The sequence below is a fragment of the Cricetulus griseus genome (assembly GCF_003668045.3).
Source record: "Cricetulus griseus strain 17A/GY chromosome 1 unlocalized genomic scaffold, alternate assembly CriGri-PICRH-1.0 chr1_1, whole genome shotgun sequence".
Classification (NCBI taxonomy): Eukaryota; Metazoa; Chordata; class Mammalia; order Rodentia; family Cricetidae; genus Cricetulus; species Cricetulus griseus.
Window position 1 is genome coordinate 172639202 of NW_023276807.1, and position 18039 is coordinate 172657240.

General features: G+C 43.4%; 1 protein-coding gene across 1 annotated transcript in view; it reads left to right on the plus strand.

The window, feature by feature from the left end:
• The window catches only part of Nek10 (NIMA related kinase 10), a 159929-nt gene that overhangs the window by 117863 nt on the left and 24027 nt on the right, over positions 1-18039 (plus strand). Inside the window, exons 26-30 of the mRNA XM_035453369.1 lie at positions 1790-1976; positions 2062-2148; positions 3969-4023; positions 10493-10530; positions 13093-13193. Coding sequence (XP_035309260.1) covers positions 1790-1976; positions 2062-2148; positions 3969-4023; positions 10493-10530; positions 13093-13193 — 468 coding nt within the window. The remainder of the gene's footprint in view (positions 1-1789; positions 1977-2061; positions 2149-3968; positions 4024-10492; positions 10531-13092; positions 13194-18039) is intronic.

Genomic DNA, 18039 nt, shown 5'->3' on the forward strand with positions numbered 1-18039 from the left:
CCCATCTTCCCCTGCTCCTCCCCCCCCCAAACTAACACCCTACCTATCCCATACCCTTTTTGCTCCCCAGGGAGGGTGAGGCCTTCCATAGGGGGTTCTTCAGAGTCTGTCCTATCCTTTGGGATAGGGCCTAGGCCCACCCTCTGTGTGTCTAGGCTCAGGGAGTATTGACAGGAGATGTTTTGGCTAGTTTCCACAGAGCCCAATGTTCTTCATAGAAACTTCATGCTTAAGGGATTTCTAACATCTCTACTCTGCCCATATCTAGTCCTGGTTCCAAACCTATGAGCATCTTCTAAGACCCAACCTTTTACTCAGCATTTTCTGTGTTGGCCACACTTGGCATTTCAAATCCTTCTTAGGATTCTACCCAATATGTGTCAATGCTGAAAAGAGATCTGTGGATATAGACCTAACATTATGCAGGCATTGGGTTCAATCCACAACACTAGAAGACACACTGAGACATTTTCTTATTTTGTCAATGCAATTAGATATGAGTTTCTGCAAAGCCTGCAGCAATGGTGTCATCTGTGTTAAGAACAGGCATGTTAAGTAAATCAAAAACAGAAATTTTAACATCAGTGAGAGGGCTCATCAGGTAAAGGCCTTGCTGAGCTTGATATCTGCCCCTTTTGTGCTCCTGATCCATACCATAGCTCTGCTGAGGATCTTCAGCCTTGCAGCCTAAACAGCTCTCCGCACTTGCTGTAAATGGTCCCGCAGGTGAATGCCTTTGATATTGTGAATTACTTAGATAGTTCCTTTTTTCAGTGTCGTCCTCTTTGACAACCCTAAGCTGCTGGCCTTCTGTGTCATTAAACATTTTTTATTTTTTATTGAACCTGAGATGATTGAGACTTGGGCCTGATAATGACTCAGGTGAGGTCTCATAGCCGACACACTTTTATTCTCTCTGGAGGCTCTGGAGGAGTATGCAGGAGGGAAGCCAAAGTGGCTGGAGCCTTGAATGACTGAGTCCTCCTCTCTGCTGTCCCTCACCTTGTAGTGGGTGTCATTGCTCATTCCTCATGGCCTGGCTTTGTCTGATAATCATGTTCCTTGGAGAAATTCTTCTCTGATGCGAGGCTGAGTACTTACCATTGCAAACACTCAGGAAGAGACTCAAAGGAGAGAAATTTCTGGTAAATTGGCATCTGGGCTCTATTCCTTAGAGATAGTTAGTGTTAGTATTCAGGCATCTGTACTGGCCTGTCCTTGGGGTTCTGACAGAATACTCCCTCAGCAGCAGTCACTAAGAGTGCCACCTGCACATATTCACAATGTTCCCTTTTAAAAGGGCCTTGCCCACCTTCCATCCTTCTCTCTCTCTCCTTCCCTCCCTTTCTTTCTCCCTCCTCCCTCCCCCTCTCCTGCTGCTCCTGTCTCTGGAGGCAAGTCTACCCCCTTCCCCCTTTTTACCTCCCCCTTTCCCTTTTTACAATTCTTTTCTCCTAATAAAAAACAACCCTCTGCTTGAACTCTGTTGCATGGTGTCTTTCCCTCTCAAGCCTCTTTTCTTAAATTATAACAGTTAGGTCACCAGTTCTCACAGGCCTTTGGTGGGGGCACCTTTGCCTCTGGTCTCTTTTGTCAGAGTGTTGATTCTAGATTTACTTCTTGGCGTTTCTGGATTAAATGGGCCCAGTGTTGGGTGCATAGGTGGAATTATGGGTGTCACTTCTGCATTAAGTGTTTGCAATCATCTTAGACACTTCCACGTTCATTGTAACAAGTGTTGGGTCCTGCAGAGGAAAGAGAGGATGAACACTCAGAATTCTCCTTCCAGGAAACCTTTGAGAAGGCAAGCTTGAGCAGCAGCAGCAGTGGGGCAGCCAGCCTGAAAAGTGAGCTTTCAGAGAGTGCAGAGCTGCCTGGTGAGGCCTTCCACACCATGCAGTGTGGGAAGGAGGAGGACAGGACCTGCGAGGAGGTGCTGTCGGAGGACAACTTCCACCTGGAGAGTGTGGAGAAAGGTGAGTCGGCTGGCTAAGAGGTGAGGGTAGGAATGCACTGGGGACCTTCTGTGTCCAGGCTCACCTCCTCCTTTCCTGTGTTCAGATCTGTATTCTGAGCTGGATGATGAGCTGGACATCTTGGACAACTGTAGCAGCTCCAGTTCAAGCCCTCTAAAGGAGTCTACATTCAGTAAGCTCACTGTACAAGTTTGTCACTGTGGGACTGCAGTGGGGGGGCATGGGAGTGGGAGGGCAGATGGAGCCTAAGGCCAGACACCAGGCAAGGAGTGTTTTCTCATTTGTATGAGTAAATGCAGGCCGTGACTAGGCAGTTGAAATGACTAGGTTGCAGACATCCAAACCACCTTAGGAATGATGGACATGGCATTTCATCAGTCTGTGGGTTAGAGCAGCTAGGAACTTGTGGGAGAAATTAGCCATGGTGTTAACTAACTTTTGCACAATTTATTCACATTTATTATCCTAGCTTCATTTCTGTTGCTGTGATAAAACATCAACAAAAGCCACCTAGTGGAGGAAGGGTTCTTTTTCGCTCACAGTTCCAGGGTATCGCCCATGGTAGCAGGGAGCAAGGCAGGAGCTTACAACCGTCACAGATGAGAGTGGAGTGAAGTGAATGCAGACATGCTTCTTGTGTTTAGCCCACTTTCTATACTCATACAGTCCAGCGCCAAATCCAGGGAACAGTGCCACCCACAACAGGCAGGCCTTCCCATCCCAGTTAAATCCAATTAAGAAAATCCCTCACAGGCACACCCACAGGCCAACCTGATATAAGGCAGTCCCCGATGTCACTTCCCAGGTGACTCTAGATTGCATCAAGTTAATTGATGAAACCAAGTGTCACAATTATATATTTATCACATTTAAGTAAAATAAATATCTTAAACATTTAGGACTGTGAAAAAATATGATGTGTAAATCCAGTCCAATATTATGTTTAAGTTGAGATAATAACAAAAAAATAAAAAAAAACATATTGAAGAATAAGAAAAAATGAAAATGATATATTGAAATAGAACTTAAAGACTGTAAGGAAAAATAGGATCAAATCAACTTGGCAGACGTGAAACTGAAAGAAATGTTAAAATAGAAACAGAGAAAAAGATAAATCTCACAGAGGAGTATGTTAACTGGATTTAAATTTTCTAACTAGAGATACTTTAAAATAAATGAAGTATAAATAATTTTGTCTGCTCAGTGATTATGCTATGAAAACCCCAGGAGAGAAGATAGAAAATAACTTTGCTAAAGATCCATGTGGAGCGCCAAGGGTTTAGCTATATTCCTTGTCTTTTCTGTATTTAATGACTCCATCAAAACAGTGACTGATCTTCCAGATTTTCAGGAACAGTCACCATGTCCAATTCTTTGTTCTATATTTCCCAAGAGTTCCTGCCTGGGAGACAAAGTGCCTTGATTAATGGTTGGAGAATGAGGGGCACCATGTAGGAGAAATGCTTCATGCATGTAAATGTGTAGCAAAATCTAGAAGCACTGCATTGGTTGGTGATGAATATGGTGGTGTTTATCCCTTGTCACAATGCTGGAGATGGGCAGTGGGGAGGCAGAAAGACATGGAACCTCAACATGGAGATGTCTGCACAAAGCTTAAGGGCGAAAATGACACAGACATGCTGTTGTGTTTAATAACAATTTTCTGTTCATCATCTTTCCTGTGGAAGAAAAATAGCCTTATACAAACCGACCAAGTACACAGTAATTTTTAACCTTATGTTTGACATACTTTTTAAGAAGAAAAATGGTGGTTACGGTGAAGGGCAACTGCCAAGACAGTGGAGCTTCAGCAGTTGAGAAAAGGGTTGCTGAAGACTGCCACACAGCTTGTGTCTGAGCACTGGCCCAGAACACACCCAGACCTGGACTCCCTCCCTAGCACTGGAAATGAGCCAAGGCAACACACAACAACAATGAAAGCCACAGTCTCTGGAGCAATAACTTGCAGTTATTTCTATTTTCTTGTTTTAGGCATTTTGAAAAGAAGTTTCAGTGCTTCAGGAAGAGAAAGGCACTCACAGGCCAGGTAGGTATGTCTGTTCTGAGGACAGGTCTGTTCTGTGCCTGGAAGTGCATTTGGTCTAAACAGAGCTGAGCCACTTGGACTGCCAGAAGTCACTGTGGGCATGTGGACATAGAAACTGTTACAGCTTCCCCAGAGCCAGAACCTAGGGCTGCTTAGCAGTTTAGCATGCTGGAGAGTGCTAAGCCTCAGCCTGGACCCTTGTGTGTCTGCCCTCCTCTAGTTCTGTGACAGCAGAAGGTTCTCCCAGCGTAATCTGGGCCAAGGCAATGGAATTGCCTTGCTCAGTGAGGTCACTTGAGGCCCTGGATCCTTAGAATGTGGGTACGTGACTCAGCTCCATGGCAAATATGGGCAAGGTGAGGAAAGGGGAGTTGGGGACACACACACTTCTTCTAAGGATACAGCCTGGGTATTGTGCTTGTGACTCCTGTTCAACCATACCCATCTTAAAAAAATGATGATACACATCTCTCTCTCTCTCTCTATTAGGGGACATCCATTGCCTCTATGACAGTAACTTTTGGGGATAAGAACTAAAACTAAACTATTAGATTTATCCTTGGAAGATCATTACCATCCTAGGAGGATAGTTTGGGAGTCATTGGAAAGGATGGATGGAACCTGAAAGGCTGGCTGTAGTAATCTTGGAGCTCTAGAGGCAGGAACAGCTGCAGAATATGAGGAGTGGCTGGGACAGCTAGTGTATGGGAAAGAGCCTCCTGGAGTCAACATAAGTCAGATATGCCTATGGAGAGGCGGCAGTCTACAGGGAACACAATCAGTGGTGACTAATTGAAAGAAATGGCACCAGAGAAGTGTGGGGGAGGGGCACAGCACTGGGTTTCCATCTTCAGAGAGAGAACCATACAATTAAGACCATCAAATAGAGAGGAGGGGCCCATCTATGAGAAGATGTTCTAGGCCACTGCACAGAGGAGAGCCTGGGTTTGGAATGCTCTCATCAGAGACAACCAGTATAGGGGCTGGGGGAGATGAGCAAACAGCAGAGGGACACTCAGAGGCCAGCAGTCTTCACGCTGAAGCACACCCTTGTGGCAATGCCAGTGAGTTCTTACATACATCTGGATGCCCCAGTTAAGAGGGTTTTTTACATAAAAGGGAAATTTCTACCAGATAAATTCAGACATCTTGAAAGCCCAAATAATTCTAGCCTTAATTTCTAGAAGGATCCATTCTTTTTGAATCTAAAAGGATTCAAACTTTCCTCATTTGCAATAGTTCTATTTGGGTTCAAACCTTCTAAACAAAAAACAAAACAAAACAAAACAAAAAAACCATATGTTACATATTTTAATTCTTGAGGGGATTTTTTTAAATCTAGAAATTAGTTAAAAATTTTGTGACAAATTATTTAAAATAGAATTAGTATATAGAAGTTCAACCAGAAGCGGAGACACTGAGGAGTAGTATCTACCACGTAGTGATGAATCTGTGAACAAGACAAGTGGCCAGGACACTGAGGTTGGTGCTTCCCCAAACCCTGTTCCAGGATGGCTGAAGACTGATGTAAAAGCCCATTCCTACAGCTGTGTCACACATGTGGGACATGCTGTGTGACAAGGCACCAGGAAGCACAGCCGGTTTAAGACAGGCTGTTTTCACTATGGGCCTTCACAGAATAGAGTGCATAATATGCCACAGGGTAGGAGGGGGACAATGACAGCAAACACCCTGCACCCCATACAAAGCTGAGGAAAGAACACTAAGACACAGTTTACCTCTTCCCAAGTGACTCCAATAGCGTCTCTGAATTAAAATGAGACAACTTTAAAGTATAATTTCTAGTTATCTTAAAGGCATTAAGTAAAGCTGGAGTTCTTTTTGATTTAATTTGTTTAGGATATTCCTGGGCTTCTTGGATTAATGTGAAATGTGAATTAATAAGACATGTAGAAACCAAGTGATAAAACGTAAAAGAAGATCAAGATACTTCATATTAGAGTAAAAATAAATGGAAAAGTCAACCCTGTAGAGGTGTTTGGCTTTTCTGTATGCAGCATGAACTAGTGTGATGGTGACAAGGAGACCCCGGGTACTCTTCAGAAAGCACCTTGGTCTGGGGTAAGCTGATGCCACAGTGATGCGCATGCCTTCCCTTAGCACAGCTTCTGGAATTTAGAAACCAGGCATGGCTGTGGCTAAACATAACAGAGAGAAAGCATAGGCAAGAAATTCTCAAATTTAATCACCCCAGACAGAAGCAGGAAGAACTATGGAAACCTGAGTTCAAGACCAACCTGGGTCTCTAAGTTACAGTTTCTATTGCTGTAATAAGACACCATGACCAAAAAGCAACTTGGGGAGGAAAGGGTTTATTTGGTTTACGCTTCCAAATTGCTGTTCATCACTGAAGGAAATCAGGACAGGAGCTCAAATGACAGGATCCCAGAGGTAGGAACTGATGCAGAGGCCATGGAGGGGAGCTGAGTTCTGGCTTGCTTCCTGTGACTTGCTTAATCTGATTTCTTACAGAACTCAGGGCCACCAGACCAGGGATGGTACCACCCACCACAGGCTGGACATGATCCTATTGATCACTAATTGAGAAAATGCCTTACAGCTGGATCTCAGGGAGGTATTTCCTCAACTGAGGCTCCAGCCTCTCTGAAGACTCTAGCTTGTGTCAAGTTGACACATAGAACCAGCCAGTACACTGGGCATTGTAGCAAGAACCCCATCTCAGAAAATAAGAACATTCATTTGTTCATGTAATGGATATTTGTTATGGTATGTCAGGCTTAGGCTAAATAGTATGTGGTTGTTTCTTTTACTTTCCCGGTACAATGTGATGTGTACAGATGCTGATCCACAGATATTTGTTGGATGCTTGCTCATTAGTAAATTAATGAGTTATCTCACTGCAATTTCTGAGTTTCTTACTGTAAAGGATTTAAATCTTGCTCAATTCCTTGATTTAATTCATAGTGTTAGCTGTAGATAAAGGCCCACTTTTTTTTATTCTGTTGCTTAGGCAACAAAATTTCTCCATGCCTACTTGCCTTCTGTTGCCAAGGCAACAGGGTGTAGTTGGCTGGCTGCTCTGAAACAGCAGATGTTTGCAGTGTCAGAGATTCCTGCAGTGAATACCTTCTTTGTGAGCATGGTTTTACTAGAAGGTGTGCTCCTGACTCCAGTCTTTGTAGAGAGAGATAGCTGCAGAGGTTTCTGACCATCCCATATCACAGATGTGACCAGAAGGACCGTAGCATTTTCTCAGGACCCACGATCCTTTCCTCCTAACAGCCATCTCACTATTTACTTGTGGCCATTCTGCCTCCACTTCTTATTCACAATCTGAGTCTCATTTTGCTGTTATTGAATATGTATGCTTGATCACTGCTTACCAAATCAACCTGGCCTCTCTGCTAGTGTCACAACCCAGCAATCTTCCCAGCAACATGACAACAAAAAACAGTACTGTGCCATCAGGAAGTGCTATCCCTTTTCCATGACAATTCTAAGATTGCCTGGTTATTGCTCATTTGCTTTCAGGCATCCATACAGTCTGAAGGGAAGGCCAGGAACCTGGCACCACCTCCTCATGGACACCAAATCTGTTAGCATTGCCATTGATGAAGACACTGACTAAACCTGAGAGCCCAACCTCTCTCAATTCACCTGTCATGCTCGTCATGGTCATGGATGTTGAAAGAGTCTAGTTACCTTGTATGTTATAGCTGCAATAACCTTAAATGACATATCCTTAATATTGTAAGCCAAGCTTCTCGTTTCATATGATGTATTTAAAGGATTTCTTTGAGAGAATGTTCTAGAGCATTATCTCTTTCATGGCCAGGACTTTAATGACAAAATAATTATCCAAGTAATTCACGCTTTTCTGACAAAATAATTACCAAACCAATTCACACTGTGCTTTCATCAATTCAGAGTAAAAATCTATTTTAAAAATGGCAGAGTTCTGCTGCTTCCTCTGCCTTCCTGCTGACTGCTGTGGACAGAGGTCTAGGCTGGCACTTGGATCATCACTTCAGGCTTATGAGCCATGGACCAGGTCATGCTGGATCTGAGGGCAGCTAGAAGTCATGACCTTTGGAGTCCTTTCAGTTGCCAAAACACTGTCACCAGCTTCAGGAGTCGTTAGTGCCCATTTAAAAACTTTCATCAGACAGAATCTTCAATATGCTACGTCTTCTTGCCAGAAAATAGGTCTGAAATGTTTCCCTGGGTTAAATCGTCCCTGTGCTCAGCTTGAGCTATTGTGGGAATGCCATCATCTGGGATCACAGCTCTCCACAGCTCATAAGCATTCTGTGTGCCTTGGTCCACAATTTCCTCAGGCTTTGCATCATTTCTGCCATCTGTCCGCCTGTGGACCCAGCAATCGCTCAGGAAAAGCTGGAGCTTCTGCTTATAGTGGATCTACGCTATTTTGAAATTACAAATGACTGTCCATCCTTGTAGCTAATGGCTTTTCTTCAGAGAAATTAATGGTTTTTCTGCTACACTGCACAGCAACGTTAGGAGCTCTGAGACTATGGGGTGGTTTCTTTTCACTACTGGTGTCTAGCTTAGGGCCTCCATGGAAAGAATAAGTGTGTGTGTGTGTGTGTGTGTGTGATGTTTTCTGTGAACATTCCCTAATGCTTATTTTTTTAAGGTTTATTATATGTTTTATTATGGGTATGTATGCATGTGTGTCTGTTAAGAATACATGCCCACAGAAGCCAGCAGAGGGTGTTGAATTCCCTGGAGCTTTTTGTTATAAGTAGGTGTAAGTTTCTCTCTATGCGTGCTGGGAACCAAACTTGGCCTCTGCAAGAGAAGTATGTGCTAGTGCTCTTAACCACTGAGCCATCTTTCTAGCCTCCACCTTAAAGCTTACAAAAGAAAAATCTAGACTTGTATGGAGCAGCACATACGTTGGTACAGCTGAGAACAGTTAAGGGGATCCCTGTCATATTGGATTACACATACTATTTAATAGCAGTGTTTGAAATAAAAGACCTCCAAGGACAATAAAAACGGTCATCCAGCTAACTCAGTTTGTGTCTCACCAGCCTTTCCAGAAACACAAATGAAAGCTTTCCACAAGTTGTATTTTAATTCACCTTTAAGGTAATGAGGGCCATGAGGTGTTGGACCCAGCAGCTCTGTGCCCTGACTAATGTCATAGGTAAGGGATAGTGACCAATGGTTCTATAGAAAAGTCAGCAAAGTTTAATATGGAGATAGCTGGGCATACGTATTGACTTGAGAAGTAAAAAATGTAGCTAGTGCAATTGAAATACCAAATGTTTTTTATATTACTTTAAATGTAAAACAGTACAAAACATAACTCATTATAAAATGTTGGATATATTTGATGAACATATAAGATTAGTCTCACTTTTTTTTAACTTTTAAAAATGTGTCTGCCTAGAAAGTTTTAAATCAGTGGTGGTAAAAGGAGGTAGAAAAGAGTACAGGAAGAAGTCATTCATAGTATAGAGTTTGAGGATTTTTCTAGCGTTTACTAGATTAGTTGATGAATGTGTGCCAGCTTTGCTACTCTTCATAACTTAGATATGAGCTGCCTGTGAATTCTGACAATCCTGTGACGCAATGGAAAGGTTGGGACAAGACAACAGTCAGTATGTTTAGCAAGAGGAGTCCTCACATCTGGGGCTGCTGAGCAGACTCCCACCATGCACCTCACTGGTGTTCAGTATGTACCTGTTGGATTGTGTGGCATCATGTGACCTGTTAGGGTGCAGGAAACTACTAAGAAATAGGTATTGCATTCCAATGGGAAGAGTTAAGAGGGAAGGTTGCTCACCAGTATCCCCAGTGGGGGTGAAGTCCACCCCAACAAACCAGAAGGTTCTGGGACCAACTTTTAAAATGATTGGACAATCTAGAATTTTGAGGTGTGGAGGACAGATGTTAACAATATTGGAAGCCCTACAAAAATGTAGTTGTTACAGTGTAAAAATAATTTTCTCTCATAGAAATATTATATAGTGGTTGGGTTTTATTTTTACTTTTCATTTGAAGGACAAATCATGGAAAATACCACACATAAGAAGTTAATATTGTTTTTAATACAATAATCACAGCCAGGTAGGGTTTAGCTATGTAGCAAGTTTGAGACTAGTGTGAGCTACATGAGACCCTATCACACACACACACACACACACACACACACACACACACACACACACACACACACACAAACACACACACACACGATAATCACTGCTTTGATTTTAATGGTACCAGAAGCACCATTTGGGATGCTGAGCTTTAGACTCTTGCTCATCTCCAAGGTTTGCTCATCACAAACCACCCTGGCAGGACAAGGTACTTCTGTTTCCCAGAAGAAAGTCCATCCTGCATTCAAAATGTTGCTTTTTTTTTTCTTTACTGAATACAGCAAAATGCAACTCTCAATAACTGTTTGTCACTAGGTGGAACTTTCCTAATGGCCCCTATCTGATTCTGTTTCCAGGGATTTCATTGGTGGCATAGGATCAAGACCAAGACCAGGTAACTCAGAGTTGACTCCAGTCATGCCTTCCTGCAAGCTAGTGTGAGCTTATCAGCTCTGCCTCTTCCTTCCCTGTTCTCCCCTCAGCATTGCTGCCTGTCTACTTGCCTTTGAAAGCCAGGACCTGCCTAAGGAAGGAGAGACTGAGTTAGTGGTAGGGTGACAGTTACAGAGCCTGCCTGCTGAATTCTCCGTAGTCCCAAAGATCATGGCAGAGCTTGGTGTAGAGCATTTTGATGTTAAACATGTGATGAGTGAGCCTAAAATATCTTGAATGATACCCCAGGGAAAAATGTGCCACAGATAGAAAGAGAATTCTGTTTGCCTTGCCCACCACTACTGCTTTTCAGTGGCACAGAACTAATCAGACTATTATAAGCTGTTTTCCAAATTTTGCCATTCTGCTTTCATGAGAATATTAACCACTTACTCCATAAAGTATATAAAGACTCCAAAAAATAGTGACCATTTTATGTAGATATTTATGAAAACTCAACCTCTCCAATGCCAGTTCTCTTCCAATTCATTGCATTGCTTTTTCACAGTGCTGCTCATAACCTATTAAGCTGAAGTCAGGGCTCAAAGATAGCTGGAAAGTTGCTGTTTGGAGTTAAGTGTGCATGTGTGTAAAATGGACGAGCATAAGGAATGCGAAGGGACCTTGCTAATGCCAGCAGTTACTTCTGATGACTGGCTCTTGTAAGAGGTGGTCCCCAAAGACATGAACCTCATCTGTAATACACATTTTTGTGTGTTCGTTTGCTTGATTTACAAGAGGCATTTGCAACTAAACATTTGGAATTTTGCTTTAAGAGAGTAAGCAATCAAAGCTATTTTCAAAAAGTCAAGAGTTTTCTGGAGCTGAGGAGTGGTGGCAGACAGACTGAAAACCTAGTTCTTTAAGTTAAAGGACATACCTGTGTGTTAAGCAACAGGCAGCTAGCTAATTCTTTGTTTTTGTATTTAGGGCCACAGATGAGCATGACTGTGGTAAGGTAGAGTCAAGCCTGTTTTGTACCCACTCAAAATGCTGTCACAAACCTAAAAGTGCCCAGTCTTGTTGTGAGAGTTTAGCTTGTTTTCTATAAATGCTGTGTCTGCAAATCCCAACAGACTCACCAGCACAAAATGACACAAAGCCAAGTCCTCCACGTTTGGCTTGCCAGCGTGAACTTGGTACTTTGCACAGTTTTCAGTGAGCACAGGCAGGAGGTTGCTCTTTAGGAGACCTTTGGGTGGGGACACAGGCAGAGGTTGGGGCTACTGTGAGGAGCAGTCAGCCTTACTGCTCTGTTCTTAGCTGCAGTTAGTTAATTCTTGTGATTCACTCACTCGTATTTTTGCCCTGAGGGTAATTTATCAAATCATAGTTTAATGATCCAATAATTGATGCTTACAAGGAGTTTTCAAGAGAGACAGACCCTTTACATCCAAACAAAAAGTTGGAATCACATGGTACAGAGCTGAGTTATTTCTGCTAATTTTCAAACAAGTAAATAGAGATGCTCACAAAAGAGAATCTTCATGTTTTCCTTTTTGTTTTGTGCCTTAAATGGATGATTTCATGTTTTTAAACAACCACATTAAATTCTCTTGAATTTTTGAAAACAAAGCACTTATGGTGAGACAACCTGTTCTGAAAGCACACGTGTAAGAATCATCTTTAAAATCATAGTAGCTTCGGAAGCAATTACTATAACAAATTTAATTTCTTAATGCTTGAAATGGCATGGAGGGAAGAAAAGGAGTCCTGGAAACTTAATTTTAATTAGAAAAAAGCTGTTAAAACGAGTATTATTGAAGAAAATGTGGTATAGCTGGGAAGGGGACCCAGAAGGAAGAGGGGTGTTATGCTTCTGGTATCTTCTATGCTTTCTATTACAGTCTGTGTATGAGAGGACAGAGGCGTGGCTGGCACAGGGAGTGAGGCCCTTCCTATATTAGCTTTGTAGTCCTCAGGAGTAGACCACCTTGACTAGGAATGCGAAGTAGGTGAAGCAGCTCTTATGCAAACTGATAGCTATTAGCTGTGAAGGTGTAATGGCTTTACAGTGAGAATTCAGGCAGAGCAAGTTAACCCTGACTACTGAGACCCGTAGACATTAAGATTTATAGTATTTAAGGATTTGAACAGTACTTAATTCTACTGTGAAGTTTTGCCGATTTGGTGTTTGTGTCTAGTAGTTTTGATAAAATCAGATTTAAAGTATGTTGTAGAAGGTATGATGAATTTACTATCTAAAACAAACAAACAAATAAAAAAACCCTCCTCAGAGCTCCATATCTGAGGCACGACTCCCTCCTAATGACAGCCTCCTGCATTTGCAGACAAAATATCCAAGGGCACCCGGTCTTTCAAATATTATGCAAGGAATATTTTTGTTTCCTATGTGCTTGAGGGGTGGAGAGAAATAACAGCTTATTATATAAAACACAGAAGTGTTATAGGGCGTCACGTTACAGGTACAATGAGATCCTGGCTTCTTTTTCCCCCAGATTTTTTTTTCCATGAATGCCACTTTTAAGTAAACTTGACTCACTGCGGAATTTATCACCCACAGCATCTGCAGGCATCGCGGTATCCCAGCGGAAAGTGCGGCAGATCAGTGACCCCATTCAGCAGATTCTCATCCAGCTGCACAAAGTCATCTATATCACACAGGTCAGTGTGTGCAGTATCACCTTATCTATATCACACAGGTCACTGTGTGCCACCTCTCATCTCAGCCACAAGGCCAGCACTAACACTGCGGAGAAAATACAGCCTGGTGGGACTTGGGTCACAGTGAACACTGAATTGTTTTCCCTCTCCAACCACTTGTATGTGTATGTGGGGACACTTTGGCATAGCAATAAATGTGTCCAATTTTCTCCACGGCTTCTTCCTGCACTCTCATTGTGCTTAAGCAGACTTCTATACAAGTGGCCCTTTAGTGTGGGGTGCAAAGAGGTTACAGGGCTTGGCAGTGTTTTCTACCAGCAACTTTATCATAGGATTGAGGGGAAATGGGATCTTTTTCCTTCCATCTGCTTTGACAACAGAAACTCAAGGATGTGAAAACCTGACTCATGAAACCCAGGACCATTAGACTTCCTGTTTGTGAATCTGAGTAATACTTCAGTACTGAGAAGTTCAGGGCTGAAGACTAGTGTTGCGGACACACTTCTGTCCAGTGCTGGACAACTGGGTGTTCCTTCACCTAAGCCATGGACCACTTACTAGTAACATCTTCCTTCCTTCCTTCCTTCCTTCCTTCCTTCCTTCCTTCCTTCCTTCCTTCCTTCTTTCCTTCCCTCCTTCAAAGTACTTTGAAGTACTTTGAAGTTTGAGACAGTGTCACCTGGTGATTTTGTTTGTTCTTTCAGTAAGCTTCTATTGAGCGCCAAATACTATTGTAGGCATCGGGAGGTATGAATGTCATGTAGTTAACCTTGATTTCCAATTAGATTAAGAGCATTAACATCACCATGGAAGAAATGTCTGTGAGGGACTCTATAGATTGAGTTAGTTGAAGTTGGAAGAGCCACCTCGAAAGTGGTTATCATGGGCTGGAACCTGGACTGAATAAACAGGAGAAAGGGAGCTGAGCAAGCACACAATTCCAGTGTGACCAGCTGTTTGCTGCTGCCACTGGACCTTCCCAACTGTTACTGGTTGAGTGCCCTAGAACTGTAAACCAAAATAAATCCCCCTCCATCCCTCCGTCTCTCCCTCCCTCCCTCCCTCCCTCCCTCCCTCCCTCCCTCCCTCCCTCCCTCCCATTGCTTTTGTCAGGTTTTTGTTTTGTTTTTCTGCCTTTTTTTTTTTTTTGGTCCAAGCAACAAGATGACTAACTAACCCGTGTTCTGGTTACCATAAGATCCTAAGAGCCACCATAAGAACTTTGGAGCCAGTTATGGCAAATCTATTTATACATCCAGGGCCTTCAGAAAAGAACTTTTCTGCAGGCATATGTACTAGCTTCCTCCTGATAAGAAAAGTATATACTCAGACTTCATCTGTCCTTACCCATCTTGAGGGACAAAATGTTGATTTCTATAAGCTAAGGATAGTTTAAGACTGTAGGAATTGCTGCTGATTTATAACCAGTGCCTGGTATTTCTGAGAAGCCAGCATATTCTTTTCCCCAGTAGATGGTCACTTTGATAAATGGCTGCACATTTTCCTGGGGATAGTGCAGAGGAAAATTTATGAAGAGTTCCTATTGTAATGTTTCAGGATTCCTTATCCAGGGACTCCAGCTTCCCTCCTAGCCAGGGGGCTTTGGCTGGGCCCTGAGTGGACCTAGTTCTAAAAACTATGAGAGGTAGAGAACCTTCACTGAGGCAGTGGCAACTCGGGTCAGAACTTTGCCTATAAAATCTGGATCATCTTTTCTGTTACCACAACAAACAAAAATATTCAGTAGTGCAAGCATCAGCTTCCTTTCTGGGAATGCCCGACTAGTTTCTCCGCCAAAGCTTGCTGAAGCCAAGGTGCTTCATGAGTACATGCTTGCCTCTCTTTGTAATGCTGTAAATGCTGCAGCTGGTCACTGGTCATCTAGTTTAATCACTCTGCCTGTGTTGTTTGATTCCCTAGACTCCTGTATCTTTCAGGCTCACATGACCAGCAAAGGTGAGCAGCTTCACGGTTTGCATGGGTGCAGGGCCCCTGTTGCGCTGTCCAGTGCTGGTTAATACCTGGGAGGCTTTGTTCAAGCTCAGCTAGGGAGGGGTGTGCAGTCCACAGATAGGAAATCCACATCACCCCACCATCCCCACTTCTCTGCACCTCTGAAAATTCTGTCCTCTGTAAGCTCTGCCTTTTACCCCCACTAAAGACAAGCTCACAGACAGAGAGGCAATCTGCACTGTCATCTGCATGAACCAGCCCATCCAGTGCATTACGGTGACTGTGTGTACCCACACCTGTGGGCTCAGCTGGATCCAGTGCCCTGTTTATCCCTCCCCACATAACATCCACAGGATATACTTGTCAATCTGAGGTGCCACTGTTTTGCACTACGACCTTGTGAGTTTGGGACGTGTAAATCACTCCTTCTAGAGCCTTAGTGTGGACCAATCCTCATGATTGTAAGGAGATATGATGGGTTATGGATTTGATCCTCATCCCTGAGGGTCTTGTGAAGAAAGTGTATACCTTTTGAAGATCTCTGCTCCCAGTGAGTTTCTCATCCAATTTTCAAGCAAGGGAGGTTTGTTTCCTCAGGACAGAGCAAGAAATTATGGCCCCTGACAATAACAAAAACTGAAAGTGGCTTGGGTTTAAGATTCCCAGTTTCACTGAGGTTCAAAAAGATGCCCCAATTTCATGCTTTGGGGTTCAATCCAGTACCTTTAGGGCTAAGGCATTGCATTCAAGAAGAGAGCAAATGTGGGAGTAGACACTTCCGCCCTGGGCCCAGTGAGATTTGCTGTGGTGCTGTGCTGGCAAAACTTAAAGCCCGCCCTTGGAGACAGGCCAGACCACTGCACTGAGGTCCCTGCTGAAGTCAGCACTACAGATTAGTGTGCCAGAAAACACCCTCTATGGGATCAAGAAGGCCACTGGGGGTTGTTGGTAGAAATATCTGAAATGCCACTTATTGATGGTCCTGCTGAATGGGAGTAGGCACCAACCACCTTGGGTCCCAGCATGTACTGACTACTATCTGCTGATGAAGCCAAGCAAGGGCAGAGCATCTTGGACTTGGAAGGATGCACTCCATCCTCCTCCGGGTCTCTCAGCAGCTCCTACCTATAAAACTTAGTGTCTGGCCAGCTAGCAAGGGAGAAACGCCCTGCTGTCCTAGCAGAACAATCAGGATGGACTGACAGTCACTGGCCACCACCTACACTGGGGACCAGGCAGGCAAAGCCACCTCCTTCTTTGGTACTGCACAGCCTCTGGGTTCCCTTTGTCCCCTGTGTCATTCACCCCCTATTTGGGGGCATCTTATGCTTGGAGATGAGTGCCTGTCTTATCTATTACTTTTGCCCAAGTCTAATGTTCCTTTCACTTACACTGTCAACTGCCCTTCTGAATGCAGATTCTAAATTGATTCTTTATCTCACTGTTTTCTTTTTCTTTTCTTTTCTTTTCTTTTTTTTTTCCAAAACAGGGTTTCTCTGTGGAGCTTTGGAGCCTATCCTGGCACTCCCTCTGGGACCAGGCTGGCCTCCAACTCACAGAGACCCGCCTGCCTCTGCCTCCAGAGTTCTGGGATTAAAGGCGTGCGCCACCAACATCCAGTTTTCTCACTGTTTTCTGATGTCAGCCTGTGTCTTAGGTAATCACAAAGAACTCTAATTGATTAAATGGAAGAGTGTGGAGGAATGCAGGGAACCATCTGGGAGTGAACTAGATTAATGAATATGGGTGTCATCCACTCATCATCAGACAGTAGACCTGTTGTATTTGCATGTCCATTTATGTACTAATAGGAGAGTTTGTGAAAATACGCTTTAGTGCCATAGAAAGATCCTCAAATAGCTCTTTAGTTACTCTGATTGTTCATCATTAAATTGAGAGAAATATCCTTTGAAATTTAGCACAATTTCTGTATGTAAATTCCCGTGGTAAATAAACACTTTAATGGGTATATACCCCTTCTTTGTTGGATTTCTATGCATTTTAAAGCAAGGATAAAACTCTTGTGAATGTGTCATTATTCCTTTAAACTGCTGGTGCACTGGGCGACCTTGTGCTCTTTGGCCAGTGGCAGGAATTTCATGCTGCTAGTTCAGCCATAACAGCTGTGGGTTTTGCAAATGTACTTTTAGAATACTTTCAACCTCACATTATTGACTCAGTGAGGAAAGACTCCCCGCTGGGAAGTTTAATGTACAGTGCTCACCACAGCCAGTGCCATTCATGGGAAGGAGAGATATACAGCTGTGCATTTGCTGCACAGAAGACCAGACTGTGCAGAGGAAGCTTGTTCAAAGTAAGACCGACCTGAGAAGTGGGGCAGCCCCCTTCCTTCCTTCTGTCCTCCTGAGCACCGTGGTGTGGACTGACAGAAAACCTAGCTACTGGTTGGTGGGGACCATTTCTTTCTGGTTTCCATGGAGACATATCTGCCAATTCCATCTAACGGCAACAGTTCTACACGTCAGGAGGTTACGGTCCTCTATTGCACATCTGTTTTTATCATGCTGGGTTAGAAGTCTTGAGAGCAGCATGCTAAGCAGGCAATGAGTGGCTTATCTCAGATGCTGGGAACCAGGTGTCTATGAGCAGACAATGATTAATGCTCGTATATCACCTTTTAGTCATTGCATCGCTAAGACCTGCATAGTTGAAGGAATGAAACCAGCTTTAATTCTCTACTATACTTTAATCATTTTGTTAAATAAATGCTTTGAAGTCATCATATAACAACTTTAAAAATTGCATCTGTCTCCCAGAGAAGAGATGGGTAGTTTGGGGAGGGACCACAGCATTGCCCTTCATAGGGGAGCTATCAGCAGTGGATTTTGTCCCCTGGTTCTCGGTGAGCCATATCATGTTGTGCAGCAACAGT